General features: G+C 32.6%; 1 protein-coding gene across 1 annotated transcript in view; it reads left to right on the top strand.

The window, feature by feature from the left end:
- The window catches only part of LOC115883591 (neurotrimin-like), a 310522-nt gene that overhangs the window by 260403 nt on the left and 22593 nt on the right, over positions 1 to 27526 (top strand). Inside the window, exons 7-9 of the mRNA XM_030901948.1 lie at positions 9620 to 9769; positions 21105 to 21173; positions 23004 to 23096. Coding sequence (XP_030757808.1) covers positions 9620 to 9769; positions 21105 to 21173; positions 23004 to 23096 — 312 coding nt within the window. The remainder of the gene's footprint in view (positions 1 to 9619; positions 9770 to 21104; positions 21174 to 23003; positions 23097 to 27526) is intronic.

Below are 27526 nucleotides of genomic sequence, written 5' to 3'. Positions count from 1 at the left end.
AGCCATCGCTGACGCCGTTTTTTTTTCGATCATGCGGTATATATTTTAGTCATATACTTTTCTAATGAAACAAACCTTTATTGTTTTGCTAGAATCCAAAAATCAATTAATATATAGGGTGTTCCATTACAAAAAACATAACTTTGATGTGTAACTTTTTTGGGCGACACCCTGTAGAACTCTACATAAATTTAGAAAATACTTTAAATTAACTTACATAAGCTCAGAAAATTCCACTTCAATATAAACTTTTGTTTTCCTTGCAAAAACCGCGTCTTATATGACGCGCCACCCTGTATAATTCGATTTCAGTCAAAATTGCAATGATTAGAATATAAGCAGAATAGGTGCATAATATGCATTAGATTTATTTATTTCAATAAATTTAATTAGAAAAAGAATTAAAAAAATCAAAATAATAAGAAGGAAATAATTAAGAATTTACTAAAATTACTAAAATAAAAAAATTAAAAGCAACGAAAAAAAAATGGGTAAACATTTTAGTATTTTATCTATAAAACACAGTACAGAAGGTTTCACATTAATACATTGACAGTAATTGAATTCCGAGGTAAAAGTCTCTGGGCACTCCACTATAGTTTTTTTTTGTTTTTCCCCTCTCGACAGATATAGATAAAATAAAAAAGTAAACATTAATGCATTATGTAAATTAGGATTTCTGAAAATAAGAAGCAAAAAACGTCTTCTCTCTATAAAATTAAACATTCATAAACCTTTCCAATTTTGTTAATGCTTTGTCTTTGATACGTAGATATATACTCAGTTTCGATCGTCAATATCTCATGCATTACTCTAAAATATTAAATGTCGTTCGTTGGCGCTTAAATAACTATAATAAATTATATATATTTGATGGCTGACTGGTGGAATATTATACAACGATCATAAAAGAAAAGTTAGCTGTATGGGAACGAACTCAAACTAATTTAAAATTAATTTCAATCTTCTAAACTATTAGCACAGAATTCGTAGGTGTATATTCTGTGCTGTTAGGTAATATCAAAGGCAAAACACCACCACTGGGAAGGTGGAGGTGTTTTAAGTTTGTAAAATTTAAAACTTTATATGTAAAAAGTCACAGAGATGTATATTTTTTCGCTCGCTAGTTTTCAAATTCTTTTCTCACTTTTTGGAAAGTCTCTCTTGGAATATTTCGACATGCTTCAGTTATCCTCTGCCGCAATTCTTGCAACGAACCTGGTTTTGTCTTGTAGACTATGGATTTAGTGTAACCCCACAAGAAAAAGTCTAAAGAAGTGAGATCAGGTGACCTTGGCGGCCACTCGATTGGACCCCTTTTGCCAATCCATTGCCTTGGATAATATCTATCCAACCACCGCCTTGTGACAATAGAATAATGCGGAGGGTCTCCATCTTGCTGAAAGTGTATGAGGTCTTCATTAAGAGTTAAATTTCGTTCCAAATCTCTTTGATTTTCAACCTCATTTACAATGGCTGGCTCTATCAAATTGTTCAGCATTTCCAGATAAGCATCACCAGTCAAATTTCCGTCGATGAAAAATGGACCTATAATTTTATCGCCTAGTTTTCCGCACCAAACATTGAGCTTTTGGGGATGTTGGGTGTGTCTTCAACAACAATATGCGGATTCTCATCGCTCCAGTATCTGCAGTTCTGCTTACTCACAATTCCGTTTAAAAAAATGAGCACTCATCACTCAAACAAATATTTTTAGTGAGTGAAGATTCCCTTCGAATTTCCTCCGTCATTAGTTCACAGAACTGAATCCTTCTATCTGAATCGTCGTCGCCAAGTTCCTGCAGAATCTTCATTTTGTAGGGATGGAATTTGTGCATTTTCAATACTCTCCTGACAGATGTTCGAGATATACCTGTGATTGATGCCAACAGGCGTGTTGATGCTTCTGGATTGACCGCTACCTGAACAATAACTTCCATCTGTATTTCTTCATTCAGTACCCTGGGCCCTGTCCTTTTTTTATTTTTGACCGTCCCAGTTTCTTGAAACTTTAAAATCAAATCTCTAACATAAACGTGACTTACGTTTTTGTCCGGATTTCCCTCACTGAAAGCACGGGCCGTTCTCAAATTACACATACCTTCAGCACCATAAAGAAAAACTATATGAATTCTTTCTTCCACAGTAAAAACTATTTTTCTTTCAAATAAGCAAATCAAATAAACGTTTAAAATACCACCAAACTTGCAAACGATTGAAAATCGATAGAAGACAGTGCAAAAACGCAATATGCCGTTTTAAGATTCCTGTTTGTTGAAAGTAAAAAAATAGATGATAAGGAAGAATTTGCGTTATCGCAAAATTAGGCTGAACGATTAGTAAAACATCTTTGTGTTGCCTTTTTTATTATCTACATTTTTTATTTTTAGCTTTAAAATGGCAATGGTTTAAACATGGCATTGATGAGATTAGAAGTGAGGGGACGGCACCCAGGGGTGGGTCGGGGTGGTTTAAAAAATGCCTCATTTGCTGCATTTAGCTGGATCCCAAATTGTAACTTATGCTGAAAAAAATACTTTTTTCATTAATGTCCACCTAATTTTTCGTGTAAGGGGTAGTTTTTCAATTTCACCCTAAAACGTTATGATCATCGTTTAGCATTTTACATGGGCTTTCCAAAAAGGCGCCACAAGTTGGATGTTACCATTTAAGATTTTCAAGTGAGTAGGGGGCGCCTAAGTGGTAGGTCGGGGGGGTTCAAAAAATACGTCATATGTATTCCCTTTCGATATCATAGAAACGGTATTTTTTATTTTTTTGATATCTTTTTTGGTTTAAAAATTATAGCCGTTGTAAGTTTTCAGTGGCCCATCCTGTATAGGTGGCGGCCTTTACTAATAGGAGTCATATTGACATCAAAATCAAATTTCTCATGTCAAAAAACTCCTAGACACCAATTTTGATCCAAATATTGAGGTTACTTTAGAAATTATTTGGAAAAAATCGAAATAAAAATAAAATTTCTACACCCTATATCTCCAAAACTAAGCATTTTAGGGCATGCATTTATACGAACTTTTTTACTTATTTTTATCCGCAGAATATGCTGCCGAAGTTTCCGCAATACAGTTCGGTTAGTTATTAATTTAAAATCTCTCTAGTATCCTAAAATAACGTGCTTTAGTTTTCAGAAATAAACTTAAACCTAGTTATTTTTAAGTTGAATTACATGCTGAATCAATTTGTTTTCAGTCACTCTCTATTGTATTCGATTACAACTTATATTTCAAAAAAGATTAATGCATTCATGTTTGTTGGGCCCTCCTATTCGCTTACTTTGTCTTTGCAGGACCAGCTTTCTCCAAACTTGAAGCTAGACCATCCTAACTCAGCTACTTAGCGTTTGTCCGACACCACTAATTAGACTGTTTGTTGTTCAGCGTCATGCCAATTAAATTGTTACTGTTATTGTTGATACTAAGTTAGATCCTGATATATTCGCCTTCGTTATGGCCCACGGAGCTAAGTTGTTAGTGTTACCGTTTTGATATTTGTTAGAGTTTAAAGGGAATTATAAGTAATATTTATTGTTATCATTTGGCTCAGACATTTTGATATTTCTGTAAAAATATCTTAAATGTTTTTTTAAAAAATACACCCACCGGCACGAACAAGGGAGACCTTGCAATTTTGATGTATATTTTTTCCATAACAACTATTAAAATTGCCTTATTTTTTCTTCTTCCTGTGCCTTGTGCTTAGCCGCACGTTGGCGATTGTCTGTACTCTTCATACAATGTGTAGACTGCCGGTTTCGGCTCTTCGAAATATGGTGGCTGCGTGGATGATCTTACATCAACCCGGTATGTTTCTTAGCCAGGAATGTTGTTTTCTTCCTGGGCCTCGCCGTCCCTCTATTTTTCCTTGTAGAATCAGCTTAGGAATATAATATTTGTCTCCTCTAAAGATATGGCCGAGGTACGAGACTTTCCTTTCTTTAACTATATTAAGCATGTCTCGTGCATAGCCTGCAGTTCTTAAAACTTCTTCGTTGGTGGCATGTGCGGTCCATGGCACACGTAAGAGTCTCCGGAGAGTCCACATTTCGAAAGCCTCGATGCGGTTCAGGGTTCTAGCCTTGAGAGACCAGGTTTCTGCGCCGTATAGTAAGATGGGTCATATGTAGCATTTTACTACCCGTAGTCTAAGTGTTAGGGGGAGACTAAGTTTAAAAAATGTTGACTTTGCATAATTCGTTCTAAGTTTAACTTCCTCATCACAGTCCCATCGTTCATTGATCATGGCACCCAGATATTTAAATCATGGAACTCGCTCTATAATATTTCCATCCACGGTCAATGCGGTGTTGATTGTAAGCTGGCGTCCTATTACCATAAGTTTGGTCTTGGCAGTGTTGATTTTAAGACCGAAACGATTTCCCATGTCCCCTATCTTATTTATTATTTGCTGGAGATCCTCTAAAGTTGGTGCTAGTATTGCCGTATCATCTGCATATCTAATATTGTTATTTGGAACTCCGTTAATCTTAATTCCTCCACTTTCTCCTTCCAGGGCTATTTGAAATATTTTTCGACGTATATATTATAAAGTATTGGTGACAATATACAACCCTGGCGGACTCCTTGACACACATTGAAGGTGTCTGTGGATAAATTTTTGTTAACTCTTATCTCCGCGGTTTGGTTCCAATATAGTTCCTGTATGCTTCTAATGTATTTGGCGACTATTCCTATCTCGAACAGTCTGGTTAAGAGAATATCTTGTTTAACATTGTCGAAATATCTATCAAAAATAGTAGAAGAATATAAAAAATAGTACTTCAACCGCAATGGTAGATTAAATGATACTTTAACAGCGAGGATAGGTTAAAAACTTTATTTCTTCTGGCACGTTTTTTAACTGCTTCCATTTTTGAAAATGTTTGTATTCCTTTTCTTTAAGTTAATCGGGATCTAAATGGAAGTAGTTTGGATATGGCATTTGTCGCCTCAGCCTGAATATCTGTTGGTAATTTACTTATTTCGTTTTGAGCCATTTCTGGCCACAATTCAATCAGCAATCGACACGAAAGAGAATTAAAAAATATTGACTCAAAACTGACAACTAAAGAGACAGCTTTATTTATTTGTCTAATTACATAGAAACCAACGCCAACCCAGCACAATATTTTTTTCTATTCGTAATAAATTCCTTGAAATAATAATTTCTGAATATTTTTAAAACATAACTCGCTATGGAAAAAAATATTGTTTTATACACGACGATAAAATTGCATTATCGTCTCCCGAAATTAATCTTTTCAATTTTTTAATGAAAGTTTCTATCTGTCAATTATACGAGGGAAACAAAATGTTGATATTTTGAAAGTTTGAGATTCTGAAACACGCTGTGGAATATGTTAAGACAGCAAGGGATTTAAAAATCATTTTATCGTCTACATCTTTGAATAAGAAGACTAAGGAAGGAGCATAACAATAATCTTAAGTACACCGCGATGGGCCTCAAGTATGGCCGACTTAAATTTCGGTTTATCAGTGTCGTTCTAATTTTATTTAAAAAATGTAAAACTATGATGTAGGGTAGACGTGGGGTAGACTCAATAATTCGCTGTTTTATTTTACGTTGTGAATAAATGTTGGTAGTTATTAAAATGGTTATAAAAATATATAATTCTAATAAAAATAGATAAGTTCTAATAAGTATTTATTAACACAAACATCCGATACGCTACTGAAGCAGGAAAGTCAAATTAACGTATCTAAATTCTTTGATATCTAATCTTTGACAAGTAATAAATAAAAGCTCAAAATGCAAGAAAAATATATAATTTAGTTAATTTAAGTGAATTTCATAAATGATCGGTTTACTACACGTATGTATATTATATAGTCACTAGCGAAAAGTTGTTCCATTATTTCACTCAATTTTTACCGAGATCTACCGCACGCTACACAACCAGCTATTTTAGAGTCTTTTTCGGTAAATCGCGATAGGGTCACTGTTAATTTAAGTTCTGCCACAATTTCCATCTAGATTTACTACCTTTATACAACTATCAGTAGTAGAATAAATAATAAATAACATAAAATAAGCACCGTAAAGACTGACAAATCCACAAAATTTCAAATCAAATTCAAATGTGCCAAATGAATCGTCAAACAAAACTGTCAAGGATCCCCACCCTAGAGTCCTTTTTCCGCCCACCATGCATGAATACATGGATAGCATTATGCTCCTTCCTTAGTCTTCTTATTCAAAGGTCTACATACATCCTTTCTCGATAGTTTGCCTTTTGGTTCATCTCAATAGCAATTTATAAAGAGGCACTAAAAAGTGAGCAAAAAGACTTTTTAAATGATGCGACAACATTGTAACGTCTAAAATAATCGAAACGCGTTTTCAAACGCCTAAAATAATTTTGGGGTAAATCCGAGTAGACCTGAGACAGATGGAGAATTCGTGTCCAGTCTAAAGAACATCCAGATGATGAATGCGCCGAGTTTGTGATAAAACGACTAGGACCGCAGACATGTCAGAGGTTTAAAAGCGATTGCTATAAAACCATCGCAAGGAGAATGTTTTAATATTTCATTCGAAATGCAACCATCAAGTTTATGGACTAAGCTTGCTAAAATGTAGCTGATGGTTAATTTTGGCGAAGAGCCGAAATTAAATTATTTATTAATATTTTAATAAAACACGCTTTTAGATGTATCAAAAAACTTTTAATAAGAGTAACTTTAACTGTACATATATGTTTCGGCTTGTTAGGCCTTTTCAAGAGTTTTTTAAGAACTCAAATTTCGTTCGAAAAATAGAAGTTCTTGAAAAACTCTTGAAAAAGGCCTAACAAGCCGAAACATACAGGGTGGCCCATCGAAAACGTTCCGCAAAGCATAACAGCCAGGGTATTTTTTTTTCGAAAAATCCAAAAACACGTCAATTTTGTTTGTGAGGGGGACAACTTTTGCCCCAAAAATGATTGCAAAATATCCAACCCTCTAAGCGGGGGTGTCATCCCCCAACTTTTTTCAAATGGGAAGGGGGATCAAGTGGCGTCGCAATGAAAAGGGCTTTCTATTCTCTATACTTTCCCGTTTCGTTTTTGAAAATCGGTCGAGTCATTTTGAAAATATGAAAGACTGAAATTTGAAAAGTACTTTTTTTTGCAAAAAAGGCATAAATTGAATTAGTTAAAAAAAACTTATCTTATTAATAAAGAAAATGCTGAAAATGTTGCCCGTCAACTAATATTTCAGTAATTACAAATTATTTTCAACCCGTTCTAGAACATTGTGAAGAACTTGCGGGGTCACTTCGCAACAAACATCAATAATTCGTCTTCGCAGGTCTTCTAATGAGGCGGGTGGAGTGCTATACACTTTACTTTTTATGTGTCCTCATAGAAAAAAGTTTAAAGGAGTCAAGTCGGGCGACCGGGGAGGCCACTCAATTGCACCCCTTCGTCCTATCCACCGAACGGAAAAGTTATTGTTTAAATAATTACGTACATTTTGAGAGTAATGTGGAGGTGCACCGTCTTGTTGAAATATTAGTTCCTCTTCAACGTATCCAGGATTGTTCTCTATGATGTCAGTTAGGGCTGGGTCGATGGTATTTTCCAGTAAATCCAAGTACATATCACCTGTTAGATTTCCAGAAAGAAAAAAAGGACTCACAATATAATTTCTAAAAATACCAGCCCACACGTTCAATTTCTTAGGGTGTGGACCTCGTGAAAAACCCTGGGGTCGTCCTCAGACCAGTACCAACAGTTGTACCGATTAACTACACCTTTCAAAAAGAAACTACACTCTACCTAACCCGATCGTTCATCCTTGTGGCAAGTGATAAAATGCGTAAACATCTAGATAAATAAATAATAAGAAAAAACAGCAAATTGGTCGTAGGAATCTATCCTTATCATTTACTCTGATCTTCTTCTTTACGTGCCGTCTCTTTCGTGGAGGTTGGCGATCACATTGGCAAAATCTTCACGATTCTCTCGGCTTTCCTTATAAGTTCTTCAAAAGTTAGGTGAGTCCAGTTTCTGATGTTTCTCAACCAAGATAGTTTCTTCCTGCCAAGACCTCTCTTTCCTTCAATCTTACCCTTAACTATCAATTGTAAGACGTGGTATTTTTCATTTCTCAATATATGCCCTAAGTATGATGTTTTTCTTATTTTTATTATATTGAGCAATTCTCTCTCTCTGCCTATTCTGTTGTAGACTTCGGTATTTGTGATATGGGCTGTCCATGGAATTTTAAGCATTCTTCGATATATCCATGTTTCGAACGATTCGAGGCGATTCATCTCTTGAACTTTCAGTGTCCATGTTTCTGTTCCGTATAATAGGATTGACCAAACATAACACTTAACGAGCCTAGTTCTCAACTCTAGGTCCAATCTGGGGTTCTGGAAGACGTTCTTCATTTTTAGAAATGCATTTCTTGCTTGTTCTATTCTGGTTTTTATTTCCACGTCGTTGTTCAAGGTGTTAACTATCCAGGACCCCAAATATTTGAACTTGTAGACCTGTTCTAAGGTATTGCCCTCTATTTTAATAGGAATTGATACATTTTGGTTCTTTCCAAATATCATGACTTTAGTTTTAAGAGAACTGATCTTCATCCCGTATTTCTTACAGGAGCGTTCAAGTCGTTCCACTAAACTCTGGAGACCAGTATCAGAATCGGCAATAAGAACTGTGTCATCGGCAAATCCAATGTTGTTAATGACTGCGCCGTTGACTTTAATACCGCAATCTGTTGACGAGAAAGCTTCCCGAAAAATCGCCTCAGAATAAACATTAAATAACGAAGGAGACAGCACACATCCCTGTCTTACTCCTCTCTGTATATTGACTGGATTGGAATTGTCATTTTCAATTTTCATGTGGGCTGTTTGTTGCCAATATATATTTTTCAGAAGTGTTACATCTTTGCTGTCAACTCCCAACTCATACAACATCTCGATAAGTCTCGTATGTTTGACTCTATCGAATGCTTTTTCGAAATCTACGAAACACACATACATTGGTTTTTGTTGGTCTGTACACTTTTGCGCCATCAATTGTAAACAGAATAAGGCCTCTCGTGTTCCCAATCCACTTTTAAACCCAAACTGTTCATAGCCGCTTTCTTGTTCACACTTCTCATAAATTCTGTTATGTATTATTTTAAGTAACACTTTCAGTGCGATACTGTGATAAATGTTTAAATAAACTTTTCAAATTTCAATCCTTCATTGACAACGCTGTTTCCGATACGCTTCAGTCAGTCCGCCAAAATGTATGGAAGGAAAGGATACGGAACGGAAGGGAAACGGAACGGATAGTGTGTATTGTCCTATTCATTGACATGATATAATATTTTATGTAAACGGAAGGGAAACGCAAGGGAGCTGATATGGAAGGTATAGTGAGAGCAACCTTTAGTTGGCCATCCGGTATATTCTCATAGTATAAAATACCACGTATATCATTTATTTCAAGTCTTTAAATTGGTCAAAACTGAAAACCCAGGGATTAAGAACACAAAATCTCCCAAACTTTCTCAAACGATGACGCTAAACTTACTTTCAACTCTTCCCCGACTCTAACGTTGCCATTTCAACGAGTTTACTTCTGTTTCAGGAGCCAAATACGAACCGGTCCTGGTCGATAACACCTACAAAGTGCATATGAAATTAACCATTAAGTCGGTGAGCATGGCCGACTACGGATCGTACAAGTGCACGGCCAAGAATTCCCTCGGCGAGACAGATGGAACGATCAAACTTTACCGTAAGTATTTCCGTTCCGTCTTTCTGCAAGCTGGCGGCTTTTTGTCTTCGGCCATTGTCGAAACAAGTTTTGTCGGTTTCTGATGGGGAAGCATGGAAATAATGCTTATGAAGCTTCATTCTTTTCTGTTCCTTGTTATACTGTGTGACAAAGAGTTTATCCATAGAAATAGCTATTTATGTAACAAGTTGCGAAATGAATATATTTTAAGCATGGGACGCAAAATTGTCCAACGAGGCGAAAGCCGAATTGGACAATATGGTGGAACGAAAAAAAAATATTTCCAAAATATTTTTACACAAGCAAAAAATATGATGTTAATTAAAATTCTGTCAATAATGATCTATCAAAGAATGAAAAAGAAAATATATTACCACAGAAACGCGTTTTGAGTTTTAGGAAAAATTTAACTACATTTTCATTTTTTTTTCTCTAAAACGGTATGGAAATTTGGAAAAGTTTAAACGGGATTAACCATTTTAGAACAAGCAAAATTTTTTATGAAGAATGCATTTTTTTAAAATGTCAATAATAAAATAGTTTTTCCACTTGTAAAGATAATCCGGGGATATACTGTAATGTTGGTATATATTTACATTGCTATAGTAAACGCCACGAATGTTTGGGAGTGATTCATCGCTTGATGAAGTTAGAATCGACACGCGCACTATCATTTTTACATTAAAAACGTAAATTTTTACCGCAAACGTAGGTTTTTAAAGGCCCGGTCTAATCATCTGCCTGCGCTCCTCCTTATTCTAAATGTTAAGCGTGATTGACAAAGACGATACTATATCGCGTTTCTTTGATTGATTCGTTTTTGTGCGTCAGTCCATTGGTGTGCTTGCAGTGCGACCAATGGGGCATTCCATTTTATATTTATTACCAAATATATGTTTTGACAAGACTTTGACAGTTAAAACAACAAATTACAACAGATTATATATTGATTATTATATGACTTGAAACACCACGGCACTGGAATTAAGTTTTATGTGACCTTGAACAGGTTAGTTCACATCTTTGAATAAGAAGACTAAGGAAGGAGCATAATGCTATCCATGTATTCATGCATGGTGGGCGGAAAAGCCACCATAAAAGCTCTCTAGGGTGGGGATCCTTGACAGTTCTGTTTGACGATTCATTTGACACATTTGAATTTGATTTGAAATTTTGTGGATTTGTCAGTCTTTACGGAGCTTATTTTATGTTATTTATTATTTATTCTACTACTGATAGTTGTATAAAGGTAGTAAATCTACATGGAAATTGTGGCAGAACTTAAATTAACAGTGACACTATCGCGATTTATCGAAAAAGACTCTAAAATAGTTGGTTGTGTAGCGTGCGGTAGATCTCGGCAAAAATTGAGTGAAATAATGGAACAACTTTTCGCTAGTAAGTGACTATACAATATACATACGTGTAGTAAACCGATCATTTATGAAATTCACTTAAATTAATTAAATTATATATTTTTCTTGCATTTTAGCTTTTATTTATTACTTGTCAAAGATTAGATGTCAAAGAATTTAGATACGTTAATTTGACTTACCTGCTTCAGTAGCGTATCGGATGTTTGTGTTAATAAATACTTATTATAACTTATCTATTTTTATTAGAATTATATATTTTTATAACAATTTTAATAACTACCAACATTTATTCACAACGTAAAATAAAACAACAAATTATTGAATCTGCCCCACGTCTACCCTACATCATAGTTTTACATTATTTAAATAAAATTAGAACGACACTGATAAACCGGAATTTAAGTCGGCCATATTTGAGGCCCATCGCGGTGTACCTAAGATTTTTGATATGCTCCTTCCTTAGTCTTCTTATTCAAAGGTTCACATGGTAGCGACCGATGAATCACTCCCAAACATTCGTGGCGTTTACTATATAAATATCGTAATCTCAAACCATACAGGGTGTTCTAAATTCTATGTCAAACTTTCTAAAATGCTTTAAATAGAAAAAATATTCATTTTTTGTATTTATATAGTTTCTTTTTTTTATAGAATTTATAGTTCTTTTTCTATTTTTCCAGTATAAAGCAGGAAGTGTTTGGCGTGATGGTGTCTTTCTAAAAAAGAAATAATCTAACCAAGAAAAACTATTTTATATTTTAGAAAGTTTAGCATAGAATTTTTTTATTAATTTTCTCCGCTACTTATTTTTTCTTAGACGCTTTAAGTGGCAACGTAAGAGGCAAGAAAATATCTAGGATAAAACAAACGAGCACTATTAAACTCCTCCATAAGTTTTTCCGGGGCTCTCTTTGCCGGGCAGACAAAAATCCGCTATTCCAGAGAAAAGCGGAATAAGATAGAGTCCGGACAATGGTTTTACTTTTATCTTATCAAAGAGGCGTTTAATTTTATTACAGCGCTCTATTCTCAGGTATGAATAGTTCTTTTTCTATTTTTCCTCTATAAAGGAGGAAGTGTTTGGCGTGATGGTGTCTTTAAATTGAGTAGATAAAGATTAGGAATGTTTTTTGAAGATTTTTTTTTCCATACCAACTGTTAAAATTGCCTTATATCCATCAAAAATAGTAGATAAAATAGTACTTTAACCGCAAGGGGAGATTAAATGATACTTTAACAGCGAGGATAGATTAAAAACTTTATTTCTTCTCGTATGTTTTTTAATTACTTCCAGTTTTGAAAATTGTTGTATTCCTTTTCATAAGTTATTCGGAATTTAAATGGAAGTAGTTGGGATATGGCCTTTGTCGCCTCATCCTGAATATCTGTTGGTAATTTACTTATTTCGTTTTGAGCCATTTCTGGCTCCAATTCAATCAGCAATCGACGCGAAAGAGAATTAAAAAATATTGACTCAAAACTGACAGCAAAGAATATACCTAGCTAGAAGAAGAATGGACTATGCCATACTGAAAAAATGGTCCTACAGAACTGGCGCCATCTATTGAGTAGGGCTTGTTTTAAATGGATCGAAGCGCGGGCTTTTTAAATGAGCGTATTTACTAAATAATTTTACTCTAAAATAATTAGATTTGATTATTAAATATTATTTTTTTACACAAATTCAACAATACTAATAACAAGTATCGTTGTGATTTGTAAAAAATAAGATTTAACAATATAATATATACAATTATTAAGTAAAATTAAAGCCAAACATGTGAAATATTATTTATTATTTAAAGTTCTTATTTATAAGTCAAATATTTAAACATCGTTTATTATAATAAAACAAGACCGACGTAATACGCCCAAAGCTTTGTAAATGGAGTAAGTATAAATAGGTACTTAAATGATGGCAAAAATAAAAGACTTACATTATATTTTTAGGGCCAGAAACAAAAGGAAAAGTCTAATTAAAACACATATAACAAATTCATAGAACAAATTATAGTTTGAGAAACGTTTTGATAATCATTTATTTGATAATATTATGATTGGCGCTATGACAACGACAATATTTTTTGAGAATTTGACAATAATATGACAATGGCCGTTGTAAACTATGGAAACTACAAAAAAATTCTGATTTACCGCCACCTGGCAATAACTAGTAGCAACTTCTTAACCTAAAAATTAATTGCACTACCACCTAGTGGCTAGGGCTGGAACTATTTTATTTGAGATTTCCGTGGAAACGGTGGAATCGCTTTTGCTATTTCACTTTCCCGCCCCTGACTGACAGCTAAAGAGACAGCTTTATTTATTTGTCAAATTACATACGCCAACTCAGCACAATATTATTTCTACTCGTAATAAATTCCTTGAAATAATAATTTCTGAATATTTTTTAAAACGTAACTCGCTATGGAAAAAATATTGTTTTATTCACGACGATAAAATACCATTTTATTGGCTTGTATAAAAAATAACTTTTTTTGTTATGTTTGCATTTTTGGCACGAATACACGTTTGTTATTCAGGATGCAGCAATCATGCGTTCAGGATTTGTAGCTCCTAGAATTTAAAAAAAAAATTGATTTTATTTAAGTGCATAAATAAAGTGGGGTCCGGTGAACTATCCTGACACACGATTTTTGCACTTTTCTTTTTTTTTATCAAAAAGTAACCATTTTTAGTAGTAGTTTTAAATAAAAATAAATGGAGATTATGCACAGAATTTTAAAATATTTTAATTTCATTTTAGTAGTTTTTGACACATATTTGACGCATAGATAAATGCAACAAGTTTAGATTGGAAAGTGCCCATAAGGACAATGTAAACACTATTTGGCGCTGTTCTTGCAACGGTCGCAACCCAAAACTTTTCAAAATTTCGGAGCGGTTCGGCTTTTTCCGGAATTATATCGCCAAATATTGTTTATTCAAATTTATTATTATTTTCGTTTAATTTTATAAATAAACTACAGTGTGTTGCATACAAGAAACTTTATTTTATATAAGGACGCATGTATGAAATACCTATGAAACATTGGAAACCGACGTTATGCAACGATCCACGATGGTTTGCTATTCTTCTAATTTAATATTGTACCAGCTTTTAAGTATTTAATGCCACTTTTCACAATTATCACCGGTCGAACCACCCCGAGGAGAATCTACTTATAACGTTCCCTAATTTCGCCATTTTAAAAGAAACCCTCATAAGATTTTTTATTCGAGTACTCAGAAAGTGCTTAAAGTTAATTTTTCATTTCCTCCAGGAATAATACCAGAGTATATACTATAGGGAAATTAATACAACTTTAGATGCACTTCATCAATGATACCAATACGTAATCTTATGGAATTTACTGGTGATCGTATTATGACGTGCAACTGAAGTTTTTATTAATTTCCTTTCCTATAGATACAGAGAGCATATTTAGGGGTACCTGAGAAAAAATTAATTGTAATAAGTAAGTGCCGACATATTTCCAGTATTTTACCTCATAAAATTTAACTAAAAAAAACGTAAATCTCGTAATAGTACTTTTTTTTTATTGTTAGGTCTAGTACTTACAGAGACATTAGACATTTATAAAAATCACCAGAAAATTCATAGCGGAACTGCCGAAACCGAGGTGGCAACGCTGGTTCAGACTGATAGAGTTAATTAGTTCGTAAAATGAAACTCCTAGGAACACTTTTCGGAATTTCTTGAATGATAAAGTGGTTTAGAATTCCAAAGAATTCCAGAAGGAATTACGAAGAATTCTGACTTTGATTTGAGAAAATTAATTACTGTGTTTGTTTTTGTCCCTCTGACCGGTTTAGCAGCTCGAAATCGCGTATAACGGAGATTATGCAACAGAATTTGCGACCCAAAATTTTTACGGGCTTTCCAATCTAAACTTGTTTCATTTATCTATGATTTGACGTTATGGAGAAGTTTAACACTTGATTTAACGTGACAGCGACAAAAGGAAAAGCAATGTTGCCAGTTCCACTGAATTTTCTTTTTCTGTTTTTTATTTTTATTTTGAAAAAATAGCCATTTTTAATAATAAAAATGCGTTGGTAATGTGTGAATGGGAAAACTAAAAAAACAACAAAAGAGTGAAACAAAAGCAACCAAAACACGCTTATGCGTGTTTGTTAATTAGCTAGCGGTAATTTAGCTAATTTGATAAACTAAAGTAATCAAATTCGTATTAAAAAAAAAACATTTTAAAACCTATGACGTCATTTTTTTCCCTAAAAAAAAGATGCATGGAATTCCAGATAATTTACTAACTGATCTGACAACCATGTATCAATTCGCAATATTTGTCAAAACTCGACCTTCACTACTGTCAGCGTAAACACAGAAATGGATATAAGAAACATGTCCGCGACTCTTTTATTATCGGTTATGGAATTTACTATAAAAATAAAATAACATTTTTAAGAATGTTTTTTATGTGAAACGTGTTTTTCCACATCAGATTTTGGTCAAATAATCCAAGAAATTCATTTTAAGGTAACATAAGCTTCATTTTCTAGTAAAAATCGTGTGTCAGGATAGTTCACCGAAGCCAATAAAGTGTATACTCATAGACAAACAAATAAAAAGAGACTGGCAAATTAAATGGCAAAGAGAGGGACAACGTTCCCGTAGCGCAACTCAGAACGCAAAATTTCGTTCTATTTATGTTGATCTGGGCATTGCGTCTATTGAGCACACTATCTCATTCTAATATAACAAGAGAGAAAGAAGCAGCCATATAAAACGTAATTTCTAAATAAAAATTAGAACAATCGCCTTTCCTTTTCGTCATCATGACAACCAAGATGACAACATCATGACAGTTCGTCATGTTTGTTAATTTTTCTTTTGGTGAGTTACTTTTTTTTCTAAACTCTCCATTTTATTGACTTATGAATATGGATAGGGAACGAATTCCTTTATTCCAGATAGGTATTTATATTTTGTTACTTATAATTTTAGGTTATGCCACAAGTTATACTATTTGTTATTATATATATTATTTGCTTCAGGAGCCGGTATCATCTTTTTTTATATGTATTGGTACCCCCTTTCTCTGATAGATATGTTAAAGACACCCGGTAAAATAAAAGTAAGTAGTTATATTTATCATCTTATTAAGAAAAAAGTAGAAGTAGTAGTGTCAAAAATATTTCGAACCTCTCTTAACATAACAAATTAATACAATTATTTTTTTTCATTTTTTGGGTAGGTAGTTTATAGCTGGTTCATAGTACCCAGAAACTTTATTAATATACCTACTTTACTTTGGTTTTCGGATTAAAACTGGACTTGAAAATGGTTGAGGATCATGATTCTCGTAAAGTCTTCTTTGCTTGGATATTCACTTTGTTATTGCAATTGGGCAGTTTTTTTCGAAAAAGAGATTTTTAATGTCCTTTAAAAAAATTGGCCGATCGTTTCCTGCAACAGTCAGTTCATTTGCATTTAAAATTGGTAGGTGGGTGGAATAAACACTGTTATTTTTTGTTATTATATTATAAAAAGTTTATTTATTTTTATGTATAAATAAATATGTTTATAAAACCGGACAATGTTTGCTTTTTTTTATAATTTCCGTCGAATAGTAGTATCCTTTCGTTCTGAAAGAAACTGTAAATTTTCACTTAAACTGATTTATTCCCTACACCATGTTCCCTTTACGTGGTATAGGGCATAAATCAGTTTAAGTGAAAATTTTCAGTTTCAGATTGAAAGAATACTACTAATAATGGCTGATTTAAATTTCCCGCCAGCCAGAATGTGCGATAATGTCTTACGATACGTTTTATACCTATCTCTTTCTTTTTCATATAAAGTACATATAATAAAGAAAGATAGCAATAAAGACGTACGTCCTGCCATGGTCCTGCTAATTGGTTTCAAAATTGTTATTCTGAGTTGCGCTACGGGAACGCGGTCCCACTCTTTACCATGAGATTTGTCAGTCTCTTTTTATTTGTTTGTCGATGTGTATACTAGAATGTATTTCAGGAAAATATTTTAGCTTCTACAAGGTGGCTCAAAATAGTGTCAGTGGACCAGGACAAGGATATTATTTTAAATGGACAACTCTGTATAGTATTGCATTTTTGGCTTCCTGTCAAGTCACTTTACATAATCCTAAGATATGAGTAAATATATTTCAGTTAGTTTCAGAGATACTAAAAAATAAATAACAAATATATATTTTTCACTCTTTCTTAAAAAAATATTAAAAATACACGAACTTTCCTGAAATCAAAACAATATTAGGAAAAAAAATATTACAAAAATTTATTAGCCGACCATACCAATCGGTATGATAGGGTATTAAGATCGGCAAAAAAAGTTATTTTAATTTCACTCAAAATCAGTTATTTGGGTCATAAATGACCTAAATACAAAATATTTTCATAGTGTCTGTCTGTCTGTCCGTTTGTCTGTCCGTCTGTAAGACGATAACTCAAAAACCGCTGAACCGATTTTAACCAAATTTGGAACAAAAATACTGTGGCACCCGAGAATCTGGCCATTAGTTTTTGGTGGGGGTGGGGGGTTGGGACGGGGGTATGGGAGCGGGTTAAAAATTTAAAAAAAATCGTAACTCCAAAATTACAGGTAGCTTGCGACACGTGGTTTTCAAATTAAGATTAGGAATAATATTTGCAACAAAATTTGTAATAACATCAAAGCCAGTCAAAGTCGCAGTTTTTGAGATATTAACATATTTTAGTATAGCCGCCCATACGTGCCTCCCGGCGCCAATTTTTTTACTCCGAACAGAACAAGCTATTTTTTCAAACGTAATAAATAATGTCTTAAACAATTTTAAACGTTCCAAATATATAAAAAGATTTAAAAATAATACCTTGTAAGTAATTATACAGGGTCAGTCTTAAATAAGTGCAAATATTTTCAGGGCTGGTAGATCTCGATAAGAGAAATATATTTTCTCTTTGCCGTTTTTCAAATAAGTCCAAAATAACCGAGATATTTTGCTTTGAAAATAAAAAAAAGTGATTTTTTCCTAAAATTTTGAGAACCACTAGATCTTTTCTGGATTTTCTTTCTTGTAAATTTAATCAACTACCTATGTTGCCATATTCTCAACAAATTATATTTTTAACTAAAAACTAAACAAATTTCCAAAATTTTTTTCAAAAAATTCCAAATTTTCACTTATAATATCACAAGAGCTTAAATTATTTTCGGAAATTTTTTTGAGGGCACGAATATTTTGAAAATTATCCCGAGTCGAAGACGAGGGATAATTTTCCTAAAATATTCGTGCCCGAAAGAAAATTTCCAGGAATAATTTATGCTTGCGTGGTATTCGGTAAGAAAATTTCACACCTAAATTTGAAAAAAAATATTAATCCAACATGACATTTTAAAATAATTTCAATTTGTTAAGTTGGCCAAGGTATTGATGTTTTGACATATTATGTGTTTTTTGTCATTTTGTTTGCGATTCTGTCATTAAGCTATTACTAGTTTTAAAACGTCTGTACGTAGAGTAAGAAGTGTATAGCGAAATGTCGCGATTTGGAAAAGTAAACCAACAAGTCATTAAAGAAGAATTTGAAAATATAAAACCAGATAACACCCGAAAATCAAAATCAAGTGTATATCCATCATATTTCGTTAAATAGAAAAATACCAGCTTTAGTTAAATAAAGGCGGCAGAACTATATTTTTTAGAACATGGCAATTTCGAAGAAATTCATATGTAGGTATATCTAACATATTTCCTTAAATAAAAAATATTACCAACCTTAGTTACATCAAATGCTAAAACTCTAATGGGTAATATTTCAATATATAGACATTGTAGTTCATTCACATTATGATTGTAGATCTTATGTTTACCTTTTCAACTGTCAAAAAATTTCCACTAAAGTTTCGTGACGCCTCGAAAAAATTTCCGGAAACTTTTTCAGTTGCCATGGTAACTAGTCAACATTAAAGCATGTTATTGGTTGAAAAGTAGAGGTGTGAAATTTTCAAAAAAAAAATTTTCGCCAAATAAAACCTTTTGCTCGTGTTTCTGGGGTGGAAATATACTACCACTGAAAACATTTGCACTTATTTAAGATGAACTTTGTATATCGAAAAACTATGGTTACACTCTTTGAATTTGACACTTTATGTCAGTTTAATAATATGTTTTCGTACTTTTATGTTTAGGCCCAATGTTCAACCCAATGCCAAAGAATGTTCCGACCATCGAAAAATTGCCCTGATGAGTCACACACTGAAAGTGTTTTTGAGAATTATTTATAATAGAATTCTTGCTAAGGTGGACTCAGAAATCAGTGATAACCAAGTAGGGTTTAGAAGAGGCATGGGTACGAGAGAGGCTCTGTTTAGCATAAATGTGTTAGCACAGAGGTGTATTGATATGAATCAGGACCTGTATGTGTGTTTTATAGGTTTTGAGAAGGCTTTCGATAAAGTTAAACATCATAGACTAATTGAAATACTTAAAGGCATGAATGTCGATAGCCGAGATATCAGGAAAATAGCAAATCTTTATTGGAGGCAAACAGCGAAGGTTATAGTGGACCACCAATTTTCTGATGAAGTAAAGATTCTGACCGGCGTTCGTCAAGGATGTATACTTTCTCCGCTATTGTTTAATATATATAGCGAATCAATTTCTCGGGAGGCCTTGACTAGTAGAAAGGAGGGCATCACTATTAATGGGCAGGTCTTAAATAATATGCGGTTCGCGGACGATACCGCCCTTATAGCAGACAACGTGGAGGGTCTGCAAACACTTCTACGAAGACTCAACAACACGTGTAGAGTCTATGGCCTGAAAATGAACCCTAAGAAAACTAAATTTATGATAATCACTAAGAGAGAAGATATCCAAGCCAATGTTCTAATAGATGATACACCTATGGAGAGAATACAAAAATACAAATATCTAGGCAGTTGGTTGACCGAAAACTTGGATCAATCAGCAGAAATAAAAGCTCGAATAGAAACAGCCAGAGCAGCCTTTGTAAAACTCAAAAAATGTCTCTGAAGTGGAGACATCAACTTAAAGCTGAGATTAAGAATGCTAAGGGGTTACATATTTGCAATTCTACTCTATGGTTCAGAGGCTTGGACACTTCAAAAAGCCGAAATGGAGAAGCTTGAGGCATTCGAAAGATGGTGTTATCGGCGTATGCTGAGGATTGCATGGACTGACAAGGTTACAAATGTAGAACTGCGACGCAGAATTCAGAAGAGGACGAAGAGGTGATTAACACCCTTAAAAAGAGAAAACTTGAGTACTTTGGACACATAATGAGAGGACCTAAATATGCCCTGCTGCAGAACATAATAGAAGGAAAGATAAAGGGCAGAAGAAGCCAAGGAAGAAGAAGAAGAACATCGTGGCTCAAGAATTTGAGAGAATGGTTTGGAATGACTTCAAACCAGTTATTCAGAGCAGCTGTTAACAAAGTTAGAATTGCCATGATGATTTCCAACCTCCATTAGGAGATGGAACCCGAAGGAGAAAAATGTTTAGGCGTAAAAGTGCTTTATTCTTATGCCTAGGCATTAAAATTACTTTTTTTATATTGTCAATCAGGTCGCAAAAACTAAAACTTTGTGATTTTCGAAAAAAAATTCTAGCGTTTCAGCCATTTTCAATTGAAGGATTTGGGGGAAAACATGATAAGCGCCATATTACAGGAGAGTTTATACCCGGATGATGATAAACACAATATAATATACTATTTTACAGAAGTTTGTATTAGATGTCAACAACAATTTGCTGACAAACACAACGATCTGGCAATTATTGCTTTTTTTCTGACATCTTTCTAATTCTACCAGATAGTATAACAAAATCCGTGTAGTTTAAATTTTACTAGATTTATTTGTTGCTCACTGAACGTCCATAAGGATATTTTTTGTTGTTTTGAATAAATATTTAATATTTTTACAGATATACCAACACCTTCAACCCCTAAACCCACCACTACCACTACAAAAACAACTACTACAACAAAGAAAAGTAAGTATAGTATATAAAGGCGTGTTCACACCAAAGAGACAACGGACACCTACCGGAATAGTGACAACTATTTGCAAGAAATTTGCAAACCTTTGCAAACGTTGATAAAAATTTGCACGATCGGTGTGTACGTGCCTTAATAAGAGGGACAATATTTTATAGCCAATTTGTCTACAAAAAAGAGCTAACATATATTATTTGTTTTACACCCCAACGGGTAGCAATAATATTGAAATATATTACCATTAAAGTTTATATTGCTCTTAAATTCTATTTCTAGTTTATGATTATTTTTATTTGTAGTTCTCCAGAACAAACAATACTACTTAAATTTATTTTTAGTATTCTACTTTTATAAATTTACGAACAAGATGGTGATAAACATATCTAATTATAAGTTTATTTTTAGTATTCTCATTCTCAGTTTTTTCTAAAAATAATAAAAAAAAATATTCTAATATACACTCAGATGAAAAAAAAAACGCAACGGAGAAAAATTTAGTCAAATTTAAAGTGTTATATTTTTGTTATTTTTAGCCCAATTTTCATGAATTTTTTAGCAAACTGTATATAATTCTATCAATTTTGATTTGTAAACTAAGTTTTTTATAAATTTTAGTATTTGACATATTATACAGGGTTAATCGAGGAGTCATTTTTTTTTACCTCAATTCGTGTGTAAATTTTTCTAATATATAATTGTACGGTTAGAACCATGTCTCTCGCATTTTGTTTTTTGGATCATGTCAACACATGCCTTGGTTAATTTTCAAGAGCGAAAGGAACTTGCTACCAACAATTTACAATTTTTTCAATTATCATTACTTTTGGATGTAATTTTTTATTTGAGTGACCATTATCGTAACGTTATATACGGCTGCATTGGATACTCTATAGTAAATTTAAAAAAAAACGTTAAAGACTAACGATACAGTCCTGATTTTAATAAACATTCATAACGATAACAGAACTAACGATATTAAAGTAAACATCTGTAATACTCAAGTATACAAACAGAAAAAAACATTGTAAAAAATACACTAATACTTTGTATTACCTTCTTTGGCTGCTACAACTACCTGTATACGTCCGTTCATACTGTCGTTGAGGCTGCATATATCATTATTGCGTTATGCTTTCCCATTCTTCTTTAAGAACCAAACGAAGTTCATTTAATGAAGCTAGTTCCGCTTCGCGACCTCTAAACCTCCTGACAAGCACTTCACACACGCTGAACATGATGGGCAGTTCATAGTAGTATAATAATATAGTTCACAATAATTACCAAAGCCGCCTACTCGTCATATTGAAAAATAAACTTTGAAATAATAATTGAAAAAATTGCAAATTGTTGGTGGCAAGTTCATTTCACTCTTAAACATTAACCAAGTCATGTATTGACATGATCTAAAAAACAAAATGCTCAGGAGACATGGTTCTAACCGCAAAATTGTATTTTAGGAAAATTTACACACGAAATTATTGCACAGGGTGTTTTAACCTTGTAGTTTAAAGTAAAAAAGCAATCCCTCGTTTAACCCTGTATAATATGCCAAATACTAAAGTTTATGAAACACTGAGTTTACGAATTAAAGTTGATGTAATTATATACAGCTTGATAAAAAAAATATAAAAATAGACCTAAATATAACAAAAATATAACACTCCAAATTTCACCAAAAATTTCTCCGTTGCGTTTTTTTTTGCATCTGAGTGTACTATATTTTATTAAATATATAGTAATAAATAAGAATATATTTTTGGAAAAAAATAAATGAGGTGTCTAAATTTAATTGATGTTCTTTTCTGTCTTTCCTGTCCCTGTTTTAGGTCCTGTCAAACCTCGGGCAAAAATAGAGAAAGAAATTCCGATCGACCTCAGCGTGAACGAAATCGGTACAGAGGAGATAACAAAAGAACGTGGTAAGTACCTCTAAATAAAATTAAAATAAAAATGATATTTAAAACTAGTAAATCGATATTCATAAAATATACTGATAAATTAAAAAAATATTTTTACCAATTCTAACTACACTACTGCCATCTGCAATTGTGGAATATACTTATTACTATGATTATTAATTTTATTTAATAATTATTAATTAAGTCCTTTTATAAAGCGTAAGTACTGTTAAAGATAATATCTATACATTTTTTTGGTCAAATTACCTGCTTGTTTTTTTCTTCTATTTTTAGGAAGAACCTTTTTCTTTAGTTTTATTCTTTTTTTATTTGTTATTTGAAAAATTAATATTAAACATTCCAAAATGTCACGGCTATTGCGATTAACACTCAATACAACCCAAACTCTGCATTAGTCGGCCATGTATTCTATATAGGCTGTTTACGAGCATCAATATTAATGAGATTTATATCAACTAGCCCTAATACGTACAGACGTCTATCTATAAACTCAGCAAATAAAACAACGTTTGTTGATCTATAATTCAGTGCTGTCAATTCATTATTTCGCACTCTGGAATTATAAATTTTACTGCTTTAATAGGGAACTACATAATGGATGATTTGTTTTAAGGGATTTACACTTTCTTGTTTAAAACTTTTTATTTCCTCTGTTTTCAGAAGTAGATAGTTTAAAAGACAAAAAAATGAAAATTGTTTAAAGAAAGTTTTTAATATATTTATGTAGAATATTGTTGGATGTGTAAAAATTAAAATAATATTCTCCTTGGATCTTTTTCGCGATCTCTATTTTATTGTTGATGGACTCTTCGATATATCCTTCCGCATCCGTTGCAGATCGCCATCCTCCATGTCTTTTTAACTTTGTCATGTTCACTCCTGCATTTGCCAGTAATGTAGCGGATGATCTTCTCATACAATGGCCAGTGTATTGCTCAGGATGTTGTAGGCCCAAGTACTTGCGGAAGATCTTCCTAAATGATAATTCACTATTTTATCGCTAAAAATTGCGATTTATTTAAATGACGTCTTAATGTCAGTGATATCTATTATTTACAAAAAAAAAACAAAAAAAAACGCACATCTATATTACATAGTAACATAAACGCACCCTGATAATTTGTTAATTCGCAACAATGAAAGATTGTAAACTGGTAGATCCTTTTAAATCAATTATTCTTTAGAGATTGGACATGAAACAGTTCTGCTGTTGGATAAAATTTTGTATGGCACTCGCGTTTTATAACATATAAGTCACTTGAGAAAAGTAGCCCATAACTATAAAAAAGTTCATATAGATGTGGCCTAAAATGCTTAGTTTCGGACATACAGGGTGTAAAAGTTTATATTATATATATATATATATATATATATATATATATATATATATATATATATATATATATATATATATATATATATATATATATATATATATATACAAAGAGGAAGTCTTGACCGATCAAATATAACCAAAACTAAGAAGAAAATTCTTGGGGATAGCGGTCTAGAGGCAAAAAATTAAACAATTTATTACAAACGCCGAGCTTTCGGAAAATATATTTCCTTTTTCAAGGCTAAAACATATCACAAAAGTCAACTGAATATAATATAATATTATATAAACTTACGTGTAAAAAGTTTAATTATAAAAATAGAAAAATATATCAATTTTCATATGGAAGAAAGGAACTAAAATTTTGTATAAAAGTTAAAATCTTCTTAAATATTCATGATTTCTGACATTACTAAAAATTATTTTGACATAGAAAGGTAAATTTAATTATTAATAAAAAACACGTAAAAAACATATAAGGTTAATCACAAGTTACAAATAAAAATAAAGAAAAAGAAAAAAAAAAGATTGTAAAAATGATTGATTGTTTTTTTTTTTTCTTGAAATGGTAGAAATTTAAATTAATGATAATTGTATTAATAAAAGAAAAGATATTGAGGATCTTAGTAATATATATTCTTTCTTACTCCATTTTATTAAAAATAAAAATAATATTTAAAATTTGATTTTTTCTTTATTTTTATTTGTAACTTGTGATTAACCTTATATGTTTTTTACGTGTTTTTTATTAATAATTAAATTTCTGAACAAATGTCGATTTTTGCATTTTGAAACTGGTCCTGCCGGGCAAAATTAAAGGGCGAAAAGGGTCAGAAAGAAAACAGCGCTTATGGGTCCATAACATCAGGGATTGGAGCGGGATACCGGAAGCAGTAACCATATTCCGTCGGGCAGAAGACAATACCTTTACAATCAATTGGAGAGAATGTACAGGGTGGGTCAAATCGACGCTTTTAAATGGAAATACCCTTTTCTATAAGAGATAGACAAAAACTAATATCGGTGTCTGGAGCTCAATTTTCATCAAAAATGTGGTTACTGTTGAGGGTTGGAACCTTTGGTGTTACACAGCAAAATAAAAACACTAAATCACCACAATACACCAAAACACTTTTATTTTACACTGGACGCGCGTTTCGCTAGCCATGTTAGAATCATCATTATAAACTCAGCATCATCATCATAAACTCATGCATCAAACTAGCATCATCATTATAAACTCAGTTTATAATCATCTGCTGATGATGCTAACATGGTTAGCGAAACGCGCGTCCAGTGTAAAATAAAAGTGTTTTGGTGTATTGTGGTGATTTAGTGTTTTTTTTTAAATGTGATGGTGTAAACCGCACATCAATATCAACAAACAAAAATGTGCATTTTTAACAAATCGCTGTAACTTTTTTGCTATGGAAAATTTTGTATTTTTATGAAAACCTTTCCAAAGCACCTTTTTACGTAGAATTTAATGATTTAAGTATATTTTTTTTTAAATTAATAATTTAAGAATTATCAACAGAAAATTTGATTTTTATATGGGACACCCTGTATGTTTTTAATTTATTGAAAAGAATTTAAAATTACCTTTCCAAAAATATAACACACTTGATATTTTGCTCGATTCCTCTTCGAGATATAGAGTATATAAAAATTCGCCCTCTTTAAATAAGTAGGCTTTGAACGGCTCCGGCTGTAACGCAAAAAAATTCTAGCTGTGAGCATCAATTAAAACGAAAATAATATTTGCTATGAGAGATGCAGAATTTTATAACAATTTAAAATATATTTAAACAACAACAACACATTTAAACTATATCTAATAACTAATAACAATAAAAATAAATAGCGAACCAACACAAGTGATTTTCCTACAGGTGTTCGACATATCGACCGTCTTCTGTTATGGACAGACGGGGCATTAGATCCATGGACACTAAGTCAGGCGGCCTCGACGGCCAACGGCTGGGATCTTGGTTAGGTATTCAATTATTCTTAAAATTGGCTGCAAACATTTGTTGATAACTTCAGCGTTCAGAGGTGGTGCGTCGTCTTCCTGGAAATATATGTTTTCGAGTTCCATTAAGGGCATATCATCAATAAGGGGCCCAAAGCCTACTAGTTAAAAGTGGCGAACTTTTAAAAATTCTGTATTTCGAAGGAGATTATAACAAAATATCAAGTATGCTATATTTTTGGAAAGGTAATTTTAAATTCTTTTCAGTTAATTAAAAATATAGAGGGCGTCCCAAATAAAAATTCTGTTTTTCTGTTGATAACTCTTAAATTATTAATTTAAAAAAAATATACTTAGACTATTAAATTCTACGTAAAAAGGTGCGTTGGAAATGTTTTCATAGATATACAAAATTTTCCATAGGAAAGAAGTTACAGCGATTTGTTAAAAATGCACATTTTTGAAAAACATCCCGTAACTCCGTAACGGTAACAGATATTGATTTGCGGTTTTCACCATAATGTTTTTGATGAAAATTGAGCTCCAGACACCGATATTAGTTTTCGTCTATCTCCTATAGAAAAGGGTGTTTCCATTTAAAAGCGTCGAATTTGACCCACCCTGTAAAAATGATCCCCAACGTGCAAGTTTGCATATATGGGACAGGAAGAAGAAGAAGTAGAAGTTTAAATATTTTTCTAAAATACGGCCTAGTAGGTACATTTTTTAGGATTGCAGTTAAACAAAATTTTTCAATTTTTTATTATATTAGATAGAGATGCCCGACGCACTATTGTAGGACCCTGTATATTGTTTCTAATGACATATCAGTGTATGATAGAATTATATTGGATAGAGTAATTTATAGAACTTCGACACCCCAGGTATTTTATCGGCATATGTGTGCCTATGGATGTGTATATGTGCCGGTAATACAACGATCAAATATAATCTCATTAATATTGACCCAGTAAATGTAGAGCCCCAACAACATAGGGCCACTTAATGGAGTTGTCGATATGTAATATAGAGATAGAGCTAGGGCAATCAACGATTATCATAAAATCTGTGTCTGCAGTTAATTGTACTATTTTTTCCAATTTATTTTCTAAAGGCTTTAAT

This window comes from Sitophilus oryzae, unplaced genomic scaffold (genome assembly GCF_002938485.1).
Source record: "Sitophilus oryzae breed Bouriz unplaced genomic scaffold, Soryzae_2.0 scaffold_1963_pilon_pilon, whole genome shotgun sequence".
NCBI lineage: Eukaryota > Metazoa > Arthropoda > Insecta > Coleoptera > Curculionidae > Sitophilus > Sitophilus oryzae.
This window is presented reverse-complemented; position numbering and strand designations above follow the sequence as displayed.